Consider the following 14,989-nt stretch of genomic DNA (forward strand, 5'->3'; position numbering starts at 1 on the left):
TTACAATGCAAGCACGCTCTCCAATTTTCAATTTATACAAAAATTATGTCTGGATACACTTAACTAGAAAATGCTTAAGAGTATTTAAAAAATGTTTATTTACTTTTTTCAAAAAAAGAATGATATGAAAATTTTTTGATTTAATGATATGATTTGCACAGTTGTAGCAATTTTTGAAGATGCAAACCAATTATCATCCACTGACTCTTTTCTTTTAATATATCACTATTCTGCAGACACTTTCTTTGTGTAGCACAGTTCCACTGATTACAAGTTTTACATGTTCTTTTAAATGAAAGGGAATTCTGTTTTTATTGCATAAGCACCTGAAGGAAAATATTAATTCCACACTTCCATATCTAATCAGGGCTACAGGAGCAAATTGTTGCCTGTAAATTGCTTCTTATTATCTGCTTCATATTAATTGCTTTACCATTGCAAATTTCTTTACTTGTATCACAAGTAACAGCATCTAATGCTTCTTTCTTTCAATCTTACCTTTTCTGATACTGCACTCCTGTTTAAGCAAATTGGGCTATTCTTCTGATATTACTGAAATTACAGCAAAACCAAATCCGAATGTTGCCTATTTTTTTTTCTGTGAAAGATAATATGGGTAGCAATAAGGCCCATATAATAGATTTACCTCCTAATACTACTACTAATCAGAAAAGATAAACAAAATATTTGGGGACAGTATTATTAGACAGGGAAAACATCTTCAATAAATGTGTATTTTTGTACTACAATTTCATTCTACATCTAAGAACGCTGATATGTGCATGCCCTTGTCCCTGTCCAAGTTTTACTGCTACACAACTGTAAGGTTCCTCTTCTCAAAAGAAAAGATTCACACAAGTGTGATATAGCCCAAAGACCAAATTTCAGACTTGTGATTTATAAAATCCCTTTGAAAAGTTTGTCACTAACACACAATTAAGACTTTAAATACAAAAACTATACAAAAGATAAAAGAACTCATGTTCAGTATTTGATAAAATTGTCTCTCTACCATCTAGAAAAACGCAATTTCTATTTTATGGGTTGCTACAATAAGGTATGTGTGCAAACAGCAGGTTGTTGTGACTGAAGCCTGAACAGCAGGACACCTGTATCTTCCTACAAAGACTAAATACATTCTTCAAGGCTTCCAATTCTTCAGATGTTTCTGTTCATTCAATATTTTCACGATTTCAAAATCATTTAAGGGAGGTCTAGGAGATAATGAAACCAAGAGAATCCTGAGGAAATGCTGATGACATGCATCTAAGCATCTCTTATCTATTTATACAAAAAATTGAGGTTTCTTTCTGTAAAGCCTTTATTTGTCAGAAGCAGAAGCTAGAGCTTAAAACAGAAGCAAGTATAAGATTATTTTGATTACGTGTGTTTTGGGGAAGAAAAAGATGAAGACAGATTCCACAGTACAGATATGGACATGTCAAGCTATTTGAAAAATGAGAAGAAAGACTTTTTTTTATTTTTTTATAAAGGAGGTAAATGGATTCTATGCATTCATCTATAACTTCAAGAACTTTCCCAACCATCAAAAGTCACACATATCCAGCACACAGCTAAAACTGTAGCAACTCCCTGGTGCTAAAACTATAGCACCATCCTGTTACTGGAGTGCAAACTTGGCCTGAAAAATACAGAGGCAAAGTAAAAATAACTGATGGCAAAATAACTGCACCTTAATGAGGATATATATAAATTCCATCACTTTATGTCAGCAATAGTTTTTCCAATAGTCTGAGAATAAAACTTTATCTCTATAGGCCAGTAATTTTTAAAATTATTTATCGAACCGCAAACAAGAATTAACAAAACCTATGTAAATGAACACAAACAAGATGCAATCATTGCAAAAAGTACTGGCATATTTTTGGAGACAGCATGAGCTACAGGACCAAGTCTGAGCACATGGCTTGCCCTGTTTGGCAAGGGCTAGTTTTGTAGAAAGCAGAGTAATCTGTTTTGGCAGGCCATACACACCTTCCCTGCGAAAACAGATCATGACTCAGAACGCACCTGCTTGTCACTAGAGATGAAACACAGCTCTCACACAAGCTAGCTTTAGTGACCGGGATTGTCTCTCCCTTCCCCCACTCCCCTGCCCCCCAGTGAATTGATACTTTTTATAGCATAGATGAACTATACTTGAGGTGAATATAATGATTTTAGAACTATCAAAAGTGATGATTCTTTAAAACTACAGAGGGCTTTTTTCTCTCTCAATATATGGAATACCTTCTAGAAACTAAAATAAAAACTGGTCAGAAAAAAATAATGGCAACCATTTTTCTGAATCAAAAAGAAAATGGGTTAGCTAAAAAAACCCCACACTCAAACTCCCACTTGATGTTTTCCTTATATGCTTTTAAAAAGTTCTTGACTAAGAAAACTTTTTCCAGTTGTATCTCATTTACATGCCTTTCAAAGTTCATAATGCCTAGACTTTATACTTACTTTAATTTTAAACTATTTCATGGCTTATAGTTATTCAGTACTTAATGAAAACAGACCTAGTTCCTCATCCAAATCATTACTGAAGATACTGATATCAACGGGAAAAAAACAGTTTTATTTGAAACTTCTAACAGATATGTTCACTCGGTTTTATAGCAAATTATGTATATTAGAATGGGGATTCTACTGTTCTCCACACATACTGACTACACAAAACATTAGAAAGCATTTCTAAGAGCATGAACACAAACTAGTAGCACAAATTTTATTCAAAATACGTATCTGAAGAATCCTATTTAGTTTTAAAATTTTGAGTTACTAAAGTTTCCCCAATAGTCTTACTGCTGTAGTCTTAATGTGAAGAATATGCAGTAATTTCTAATAATATTCATAAAATCAGAGAAACCCAACAAATAAATGAGATTCTAGATGCAATTCAGAGAGCCTTAACTAGGAACCTATTTATTAATGATGTTATTTGAAAACTAAAATTATTTCAATAATTCTTTGTCTATTCTTTCAGATCCTAAGGACAGACACAATCTGGAAACATATATTTGAAACAGATATGATTTACATTATATTAATGCTATTAATTTCAGCGCAGGCAATCTGTATAAAAGGAACAGAATAAAACCTAAGGACAAAAAGTGTACAAAAGGGAATTCAAAGATGAACAGTTAAAAAAGAAAAATAAATCAAAGCAGAGCACAGGTAATGGACAAGGGGCTACACTGCACAGTGCATTAATAAAAGGATCATGGCAAAATAAAACAAGGAACAAGTGACTAAATTTGAAATAAGGTATTTGTCATTGTAAAGCAATGAGAACGTGAATGATGATAGCAGTTATGATTCATAACTTTTTAGGTGAAAGGAAGATGATGAGTACATTTGATTGTCAGAGAAGTCAAAAGTAGATTTCAGAAACTGAGGTGTGAACTGATACAGTCAGACAAGTAAGAAACAAACTTAAAAAAAAAAAGGGCTAAAAGCATTGGTTTGGAAATACAAGCAGGATTTTGAGCACAGTTTGGGTGTACTAAGAAAGAAGAAGAAATTGTAAATATGCCACACTCAGAGGATTATTGATTGATTGACAGGAAAAGAGGATTCCAGAGAGCAAGGAAATTGAAGAGGCTTCAGATCCATATCGCAGATCATCTTGGCAATCTTGCACTTAGTGTTGAGACTGAGCTCCTGATAATTCTTCCAAAGAAGGTAGTTCAGACATTCATAATATACAGCAAATTGGTTGTTAAAAGTAGAGCTATTGATCATACAGAAAAAAGGCAAACATTTTTTCCCATCTTTCAGAAAGCGCAATAAGAGTACAACAATGCCTCAGCTCACTTTGTGTTTAGCTACTGCATGAACTGTGTTTAACCAAGCTGTTTCTGAGGAGTCTTATTTTAATAGTTTTCACTTGTTCTTGGCAGTTATCCTGGCCATCCCAGGCAAAAAAGACTGTGTTCTGTGCAGGGCATATACCATGAATAGCCATGGATTTTCACAGAAGCTGTTTATGCCATTTTAACTACATATTGAAGTTATAGAATCAGATGCAAGATGCTCTGGTATAAAAAAAGCTACATAAGCAAATGAAAAGGATCAGTGTGCCAAGTCTAAGAACTTCCTCTTAACAGACACTAGTTACATATTTACATGCATATATATTTTGTCCCTGTTTGCTACAGTGAAGAATTAATTTTCTTTTCGATTCCAAATTCAAAAGAAGGTAATAAGTTTAGAGACTACAAAACTCCTCATAAGAAAAAAAATTATAAATATCCTCTGAACTCTTGACAAAATGTATATGCTCAAATGATTTGACAGACTTCAACTGTTCTATGGCTTTTCAGCATTATAAAACACACCGACTCTGCAGACAAGACATTCTGTGGGGTTAAAAGGCATTTCTTTCTAGATGAAACTGCTAAAGCAATGCTAACATCAATTAAGCCCAGAGGGTGTAAAAAGACAGGAGACCTGCAAGTCATTTTCTGAAAATCGATATATCTATCTTAGTTCCTTAAACAGTCATTGAAACATGCTGAGATTTTTTTTTTCTCCTAACTTACTCCTTGCCCATTGATTATTTTCAGTAGTTTTTCCATTTACAATACTGAAAAAAAATTGCCAAGAGGAGTCCATAACATGTATGTTAACTCCATAACAAGAGGAGTTATAATAAAATAACAATCTCCAGGATTATTGATAAAATTTTAACAGAGGAGACAAGATCTGGCATAGAAGCTTTATGAAGACTTAAAGCAACAACAAAAATCATTCAAAAGTACACACTCCTTGAAAAACACATCAGCCAGCACTATAATACAGTATGAATAGATACATCCTGGGAGCAAAAAGAATAAGGAGAATCCATTTTATTATATTCATCTTTCAGAATAATTTCCATTCACACTCCAATTAAAAAAAGGTCAAATCAAACTGAAATAAGTATCATTATGAACAGAAAGACAGAGTAAATAAAATTGGAAAACCTGCTGTCTACAGTGAACACCAACAGTTTTCCCTCCAAAAGTATTATTCCAAATTTTTAAAGGGGAAAAAAGAATCTCTCTCCAGATTGAGTCAATAAAGTAAGATCTTATGTATACTCATTGCATAGTACATAATCAAATAGAATTCAAGATGATAGCCTGCACACTAAAAACAAGGTCATTACTATTAGGGTCTATCTATATAAACAAAGACTTTAAACATCTAAAATATGGACTCTGGATTGAAAAGAAAGTGATTAAATGGCCACAGTAAGTCTTTTTGAAGATGGCAGAAGGATGGATTGAGGTTTCATTTTGATACATTTTTTCAAGTCTTACTTCTGCTTGGGAATCAGTATGTTGAATTTGTGATCTAAAATTACTTTGCTGATAAAAAAATTATCTATCAGGAAATCTAAATGAATATAACATAATTGAAGTAAAAAATCTGGGGACCAAAGAAAACTTCATCTAAGCCAAATGTTTCCATATGCATATGAGCTGCTATAACATTCTAGATTCCCTGGTTAGTTAGGTTGATGGGACTTGAAACATACATATAGCCTCAATTTTATTCCTTCCCTTCCTCCACATGCATAGAAGAGTTTAACTCTGCTACAGTAAGTTGTACAAAATACTTCCATTTTTAAATACCCTAAAATGAAACTGGCTGAAGAAGAAAGACAACAAAAAACCTTACACAAAACAAACAAAAAAAGACCCTCTCATGAAAATCCTCAGGGAACTTGTAAAAAAATCATTGAGTGGCTTTTATTTATTTCAATAGCCTCAAAGTATTTAATATTCCAAACACATCCAGAATTATTTGCACATTCATTTATTAATATTTATTACTGGAAGTACTTCGCTTTATTGAAAAAGAAAAGTCATTAGCATGATAATTTGGTCTCTTTATATCAACAAAAAAGGAAGATGAACTACAGAAGCACCATTCTTAATTCTTTCATCCACTGACAGACTTACCTTTTCTGTGGGCCATAAATTTATTTTTAACATGATATGACAGCTGAGAACAACTTTCTTCTAATAAATTTATTTCAAAAACATAAAACGGATAGAAAATTTACAGCTCAGAGCTAAATAGAGAGCAATTGCTAAGTGTTAACAAAAGAAAGCACTGCACCTGTCTAAAGAGCAGAATGGTTGGATGTAGAGGAAAAATAAATCCTTTGACTGTGCCCCATTTACTCACGTATTTTATGTGGTAACAGTAACACTGAAAACATGTTCTAAACCAAGTCAAGATCCTGAATTTGTTTTATTTTGCACTTAGCTGCAACAATAACACCCTTATTCTGCTAGAAAGAGTTGTGGCTTTCTGAAGCTATTTCAGAAGAGGATATTGTATGCCTGGTATGTTCAAGGTGGTCTTTGTGGTATATAAGAGCAGCTTGTCTTCTCTACACATTGATGAAATTGCTCTCAGCTGTAATTTTAAAAAGAGCTCTGGATGTATAAAAAGAGAGACATCATCTATTATTTTTTTCTCATTATTAACATATTTATTTTCTAAACCGTAGCCTACTAACCAATTCGTACTTCTCCATGAATTTAAGTGACCTGGATGCAGAAATATCACTGGCTAATGAAAGGACTTCTAGGAAGCAAGGCTTATTGCTATTTTTTAAGTGTTCTCTATCTATAAAGAACATTAAGACACAACCATACATGTCTACTTGCATCTTGTTTTAATGTTTACAACTGCAAACTACCTGTATACATACTCTATTTTTTTTTAATTAAAATAATTTTTTTTTAAATTCTTGCAAATTTGAAAGTTGTGTAAGACACAAGCGTAATATTTTTGGAATCTTACATTTTAGGTAAGTGACAGACACTCACCCTAAGACAGTCATCACTGCAAATATATGATTACTCCTCTCTGTTAAGGAAGAGTAACAAAATTAAAAAAGCTTTTGTCTGTCTGACTTATGAAATGTCTTCCTCTTTCTTTCTGATAATTCCTCTTTCTCACATTCTCTTCTCAAAAGTCAGGCTTTAAAGTGGTTGAGACGTAAAGATGGTATCATTTGCTATTCTACATTTCTGCTGTAGTGACAATACTTTTTTTCTTAGAGACTTAAAGAATAGAAGAAAAAGAAATGGATCCATAGCAATCTAAATGAAATCAAGATGCTGAATAAGCAGGACAGCATAGTTTTTGGATTTTTTAAAATCAGTTTACACAAACATCTATTTTTCTTGAGACTATTTCCTAGAATCTTTAATAAAAGGCTATTTTAATTACGTGAAAATAGTACTTTTGAAGGAAATGGTATAGCTCAACATGAAGGTTTTTCCCCCCCTTTGTTTAGAATTATATGGATATATGGGTTTTTTCCATTTATTTTCAGAGAATTTTAGCTTTAATTTCCAGCATGCCTCTCTTGGATTTTTAACTCAAAGAAGCATTAATAATCCCACCTTCATTTTTGACAAGTTAACACTACTCTTGCATTTGTGGTTCTCTCTTACGTTCCTTTCTAGAGAAAAGAGTAGACTCTGCCTACAGAAGTAAGGCTAAGGCTAGGGTTTCCCAAGTGAATGAGTCACACTTGGAAGTAATCTTTGGATATTTTGGTCACTCTTATCCTATCCTCCAATAAAAGGGAAAAAATACTCAAACCCAGAAGTACTTTATTCCATTGGAAATTCTTTAGGTGAACCAGACACAGATCTTAGCACAATTCTAATGTAAATTGCTACTGACAAGACTGCACTATTTGTGCAAATGTTTTAGAAAGTCATCCTTGTTATTTGTAGTGCATTTTCACCCCAGTCCTAGCAAACTAAACTCTTGAATTTCAACTGAACTTTTAACCAAACAGACACTCTTAAATGAGACTCAACTTAGCAGGCATGATAACTGTTCAGAAAAAGGACTGATTTGCCAACAATGAAAGAGCAGTTATAATGGAATTATTTTTAAAATGTATATCAATAATTCTTGTAAATCCTCAATAAAGAAGCACGGGAGTCAACAGGCTAACAAAAGTCTCTCTTTTATAACTCACTTATTTCCCTTTGGCAAAGTAAGAGTACCCAAGGCATTAGCAATTTAAAATAGAAGGGAAATAAAGCTGAGCTCAGCAAGAGGAAGAAATTTTGGCTTCCATTTGGTTTTGATTTTCTTCATTGGCTGTTTTTCTGCACTTCATAAAAATAATACCATACTTCTTTCATATTACCAAATCAAATATGAATTGCATAGCAAGCCTCTTTGAACTGGGTGTAAAATACACTGTTCATAATTCTTCAGTACAGACATGAAATGAAAAGATATGGAAGACCTCAAAGAAAAAACATCTCTGCTTTACTTCATAGTAAATCTTTAATTCCTAGTGGTGACACTTTTTAAGTTAGCAGTAAGGGGCATTTATGATATCCAAAAGCTTTTTATACAACACTAAGAATATTAACCAATACTTTACTACCATCCCTAACCCTTAAATTCACCTCCTGTTCCTGAACCTCTCCTCTAACAGGAGAGATTTGTTTCAAACAAAAAACTGCAGATATCCTGAATGCATACTGAAGGTCATAAATAATTTGAAATCTTACTAAATGTTAAACAGTATTAACACTTTTATAAAGTAAATAAATTGTCTATTTCCAAATGGTTTGGAAATTTTTTTTCTGCTTTCCAAATAAACTTTTTGAACAACTATGATTAGCTAAAACCTGACTTACAAATTTTCTGATGCAATTTAATTGAAGATTTATAACTTAAGAATTATATATAGAAACTTGTAGTCGCTAAGTCAAAGCAATGATGTTCTTTAATATTCACTTGCTTCATCTGGAATGCTTGTAGTTATCAGTTGTTTCTTGAATATTGACTCAAAGAAGTCAAAAGTTTCCTTTTCAGAATCCATAAAAGGCAAAATCATTATCTTTAGCATTTTATTGAAAGCAATACCCTTTACTTTAATTCCCCTCCCAAACGCTGCATACATACCTATTATAAAATAAAACCACCTATAATAAAATTTTTCATTTCCCCACTACATCACAATTTTTCTACAAAATCAAACCAGTGAAACTTTGCAGCAAATAATTTTCGACATTAGCCAAAGTTAATTCTAAATGTATTAATGTATTTGTTAAGCTATGAAAAAGTTTAGACATGCAAAACAAATCCTTAGATAATTCTAAGACAAGTAAGTGAAGAATTTCCTGTTAAATTAGCAAAAAACTAGCCTAGAATTGGATGCAGACATTCTACAACAACAGATTATTTAGGAAAACACAACAAACCCTGAAAAAAAATCCATCTCAAGACTCATTTGAAGCCAAGCGATCAACGATAGTTTCTCCTATGCATATCCTCCTGTAGAATCCGAAGAAAGAGCTACTCGCAGTTATATAACACAGATATTTTAATGACACATGCTATTTGTATTGTTATTTATATTTCTATTGTTATCAATAACCAAACTAGGAGATCTACATTGCTGTCATATAAACACTTCTGGAAAATGAGAGCATTTTTATACTTACCCTTTATACTGGACACCAAAATTTAAGTACTTTAAATTATTGAATATACTTTTTTATAAGTATAGAAAACATTTACAACATATGTCTATATGATAATTTGAATAGAACCAATTTATATACTGAAAAATATAGAGACCATAGGCTTTTAAGAACAAGTGAGTATTTCCACAGGGACATACAAATTCATATCTAACAACTCTCATAAAAATACCAGCTAAATGATTTTGTTGCCCAGTATTCTTACAGTATTTAAATCTTCTAAAAACACAGTAAAACTACCAAACTAAGAGAAGAGCACTATCAGACAAGAATAATTTTTAGCAAACGCATGCTGCTGCTCTTACGACATTCTTTATTTCATCATTATAGACTGGTTTAAAAACTTGTGTTATTGCAGCAGCTTTAATAAGTAGTAGACTGCTGCCCACATATCACGTAACCCTTTACCATCAGTATACATTTTAGGTTTCTCACCTTGTCAATCATTTTACGGGCTTCCATTTCTTCAGAATTGGGATTTTCCAGCTCAATAGTGTAAGTACCTTTGTCACTCTGGTCATCCTCATTGTCCTTTTCAGTAGCGGCAGAAATATGCTGGCTTTTCAACTTTTTGTCCATCTCCTGGTTCTGATTAGGCCTATGGCCAAGACTTCCCGAACTCCTTAACAATGCAGCTTGTAAGGCAGGTAATGTGGCAGAGGGTTCTTCTGATTTTTGTTTTAGAAGTTTGGCATGAACACCGTGTACTGCTCTGTGATGTGATGAGCTGGCTTGCACAGATGAAGGGACTGCTTTCTCTCCTGATGTAGGTTTCACTTTTTCAGCTCGTGTGTGAGGTGTTGGAGATGGAGATTCTGGGCACAGAGCTCCTACATTCTGAGAAAAAGAGTAAGAACGTCTCTTTCGAGGATGGTCTTCATCAAAAAACTCAATCATAAAGGCAGTCTGACTCAAACTGCCTTGCTCTTGCTGCTTTTCTGTGGAATGGACTTTCTGATGTGACTTTTTCAGCTCTGTATGATGATGTCTTAAGTGTTCTTCAAGTGCTGCTCGTTTACTGTAATGCCGGTGTGCACCAATATTTTCTGAATCACTTTGTGTACCATCATCATGCTTATTCCCTACAAGCAAAGCAAAAGAATATATAGCACAATGAAACAAAGAAAGACCCAACCCAACATATACAAAAAAACTCAAGCAGAAAACTAGAAAGGAAATGATTTCAAACTGGATTTCTCTTTCAACTCCAACAGCTTTCAGTACAAATTTCTCTGCAAATTTTGTACAGTTCCTGGAAAGGCAGTCAGTTTGCTGCAAGTCTAACAATGAAACACATTAGAAGCTGACCAGTAACAGGAGCGCATTTGAATTACCCTTTTCACCAGTATTCTCATCTGTGAACGCTTATCATTGATACACAAAAGCCAGTATGTTACCAGCTGTAGAACAGTATGTTTTCGAATCATATTAACTTTGTTACACAGCGTGTCGATTACAAATGACTACTGACACATTCTAGGCAGGGTCAAGAGGAAAAAGAAAATCTTAAAATAGCCCTTCTGGTAGCGGAAATAAAACACTGAGAGCCACAGTTCACATTGTTGGATTCCTCCCACATTTACCATAGTTTATCATGAGAAATGTCTACTCAAAACTGAATTCCTTATTACTCTTTCCAAGAAGAATGAGTTTTCCCATCATTCACCCCACTCAGTACCTGACGTACGCATGTAAAATGGTTATTACTTATTCATTCCACAAACTACTGTGAGATCTATGAATAAGGATTATTTAATAAAACATGTATATTCCTATGAATACACTTTGCAATGATACCTGAAAAGGTAAGCATGGAAGGCTGGATACTTACACATTGTAAGTCACATTTAACACACAGCAACTTCATGTACAATGACAGTGTCTACGCTCCTAAATCTTTAGCTTAGTTCCTGGGAAGGAACAGTTTCACTTTCTTTGAACTCTTCTGGATCAAATCTTGCTCGTGCATATATAGAATGTACAATTTGTAAATTTTTTTTATTCTCAAGAGGATAGCTTTTTTATGTTTTTCTCACTTAAAACAGTCAAGATACACAGCTACTATTCAGTTAAATAGTAATTATATATTGGCTATTCTTACTTATGAGAATAACAGCACTGAAAACAGAAATCCCAACTTACATTCCTGTTTTCTACTTTTTTGAACAGTGCCTACAAAAATTATGGGATGCTTCATATACTTCCAAATAATAATAGTAAACAAAATTAATACCACAGTGAAAGCCATATAACGTAATTTTACTACTGGGACTTTATTACAGAATATTGTAAGAAAAAGCTAAGGACAAAAAACCAGTAAGTTTTGGTTTGTTTTTTTTTTAAATCGAACTTTCAAAGCAGTTAGGTATATTCTTTACTGAAAAATACAAGCAATGAGTGAGAATACAAGCAGCTCATAAAAGATTACGAAATTCAGATATTTACTATGGCCATATGCACCCCATAACTTACACCTCTTTCAGACAAAAATTAATCAGACTTTGAGAAGCTTCTGCCAGGAAAAGGATTATAAACAAAGCCTCTCTCCTATTTATCCAAGTGTCATGGCTAATATTTTAAAGAATGTTCATGAATACAATTCAGGACCATGAAGACCAAAGAATTCTGTTCTGTGACATACTCTGGAAGAAATAATAAACTATTATTTTAACGTTAGCACATTAATATAATTCTGTTTTCAGAAATTTTTTTAGGTTAATTTGGAAGAGTCAGCCTTAAAAAAGCAGACTTTTGATGAGTAAAAGAAAGCATCTTGTACCAAGTCCTAGCTAGTTTAAGAGCTAGACACGATAATGTTGTAAAATCAAGGAAAATGGGAATTGAAGGGTTAACCCACTGAAATTGAAAACAGAAAATAAGAGACTTGAAAAAATTCTTCAGAAGTTTTCATTTTGAAAGTTCAAATGGCACTGCAGTCTTCATCTGAACACTGAAACTACTTTATTCTCTATTCTGCTAAGTGGCATTCAAAAGAAAGTACACTTATCATATTTAACATTTGATTTCATTTTATTTAAAATGTCACTGTCTGCAGTAAATGAACATTTATAATCACTTGGAATTGCATTCAAGAGCAGCACTCTTATAAATACAATATTCCACAAGCTTAGTATAAAAATTGAAGCTCTTGGTTTATTTCAGATTTCTGACTCAAACTTGACTTCATCAAATACGATCCATTTAAGCAGAGTAACTTCATGATGTATTCTTTGCCATAAATGATTTTCTTAGAGCATATGAATATTCACAGAACATACGCTATTGAAAGAGTTGCTAAAAGCATAAATTGAACTTCAGAGCTTTGATTCTAAAAAGCAATTCAGCTTTTTAAAGTAATGCATCGGAAAAACTGAAATAAAATTTAACTAAGGGTTGGATTTTTTCCTTTTAATTTTCAAGATCAATGTTTTAAATAGCTGATGCTTTCAGCTGTACTAGAACATCTCCAACTATTATACTCACTGTAAGAGGATTTAGTGTTTGGTTTCTTATCCCCTTTTTAAGACTTAATACTGCAATAAAATTTCCCAGCCCAGATCCTTGTGCACATGTGGAGTACTCATCATTTCAACTGAACTCCGCAAGGGCTCAGGGATCCTCTCACTGGATGCTGGTGAGGAATCGCTGCTTTCAGAAGCAAGCATAGCTGGAATCATTCACTTTACCTTTCAGCCTCTTCAAGTACACTGGAACGTCACTCTTAATACTTTTGGAATCCTCCTCTGTTGGTTCCCATATCATTCTAGGAGGATTGTTCTGTGCCAGCCAATCTGCTACTTTGCTCTCTGCAGCCATCATCACTGTTTGAAGCCCAGGCAGGTCCTGGCCACTGGAGGAAGAAGGCTTTTTTGACTTGTGACGCTGTTCCGATGTGAATTTTGTCACGTGATCTTTGATCTTCACTTTTCCAGGAGTGTTGTCGTCAAATTCAATGGTAAAGGAAGCATGCCCTGTGGCTGCTGCATGGGAGCTTTGGGTGTCTTTTGTTGGAATTTCATGAATAGTGCTCTCTGCTACCTGTGAAGCTTGCTGGAATTCTTTGGTAGGGATTTCAAAATAACTTGGCTCCCTACAGAAAGGATAAAGTTCTTCACTTGCAGATGCAGACTGCTCCTCAGCTTGCTTGGCATCTGTGCTGCCTCCTATTAAGAAAAATAAGAAAATAGATTTCACAATACTTGGGAACTCCAGGTTCTTCAAGAATTTTCTGAACTCCTGTAAAGGCCACTTGGGTAATTTTTGGAATAAATAGTAAGATTGTGTAGAAGACTGAGCAAAGTAGTTCTGGAAAAACAATTCCAGAATTATAAATAAAAAGTTTTAGGAAAAGACAGTTCAAACTTTACCTGTAAGGCATATAAAGTGGCAAAAATCTCACCTAGAATTTGTCAGACGGCACTCCAAATATTTTTAAAAGATGCAAAGGTCAGATGAGTCATTTGAACATGGCAGACAGATAAATCACATCAGATAAATAGTTGAGATTATCATTATCGCAATTCCAAACTATTGGAGAAAAAAATCAAATCAAGGTGCCTTAAAACAAGTGCTACTGGTCTGGCTTCCATCTCCTGCAGTGGATAGCTAGTATAATTTTGTTTGGTAAAATTCTTCAGAAAAACAATTCACACATTGATGAAAAATAAATATTAATTTGGTTTGAAAAGTTTAACACTGATAAGCACGGGAAAGTGTTTTGGAATTCAAACACTTATGTTTCTACAAGGGTGAAAACCAAAGAATAGAGCTAAATCCTGCTGTCATCTGCTCTTATTTTACTTGTTTCCTAAATTTGTACATGAACAGAAAAAGAAACAATAGCTGGAAACATGCAAAATGTTACCAAGCCATGCTCTCAATGGCTAAAGAAAGCAGAATGTGGAAAAAGCACAGGGTAGTAACTCCAAGTTCCACTGTATAGCTGAACTGAACAAAGGTTAACACTTCCTGTAGTTGCAGCAAAGCTACCAATGTGCCTTTAAGAAAGCACGCCTTCTGGTTACATTTCATGAACGAGTAAGCCAGCAAAAATATCTGGTATAGAGACGTGATAAAAGCAACACAAGCTGGAGATGTTAGTAGCAATGGTAGGTTAGATTGCAATGAAAGAATTCTGAATAGCTCCTACATGATTTATCATGGACCACATTAAGACGTATAAGAAATCATTTCAGGTTGCCAAGTAAAGAAATAAGACTGCAATTAATAGATTTCTGGCGCTAAAAATAGCCACACTATATCAGCTGAGACAGTTAATATTTTTCTATGAAACTATTGTGCAATAAGGGAGCAACACAAACCTTTATACTGAAGTCAGGAGTTTAAGGGGTAAAGGATGCAGGACGCTGTAATGCACTTATGCTGTTCCTCACAAACACGGGCATTTTGTGAGGATTTAGAAAAAGGTTAAAAATAAAAAAAATAACAAGGATGGC

At 33.7% G+C, this 14,989-nt stretch overlaps 1 protein-coding gene across 12 annotated transcripts in view; it reads right to left on the bottom strand.

Annotated features, from left to right (window-relative positions):
- Positions 1-14,989, bottom strand: part of CEP170 (centrosomal protein 170) — a 100,481-nt gene that overhangs the window by 38,342 nt on the left and 47,150 nt on the right. For 11 of the 12 annotated variants that reach the window (XM_017806766.1, XM_017806762.1, XM_017806763.1 and 8 more), the window contains 2 exons: positions 13,220-13,696; positions 9,969-10,615 (listed from right to left, as the gene is read on the bottom strand). In XM_017806766.1, coding sequence (XP_017662255.1) covers positions 9,969-10,615; positions 13,220-13,696 — 1,124 coding nt within the window. The remainder of the gene's footprint in view (positions 1-9,968; positions 10,616-13,219; positions 13,697-14,989) is intronic. The other variant, XM_017806764.1, reaches the window with a different exon arrangement.

Source organism: Lepidothrix coronata, unplaced genomic scaffold (genome assembly GCF_001604755.1).
Source record: "Lepidothrix coronata isolate B3197 unplaced genomic scaffold, Lepidothrix_coronata-1.0 Scaffold16, whole genome shotgun sequence".
Lineage (NCBI taxonomy): Eukaryota > Metazoa > Chordata > Aves > Passeriformes > Pipridae > Lepidothrix > Lepidothrix coronata.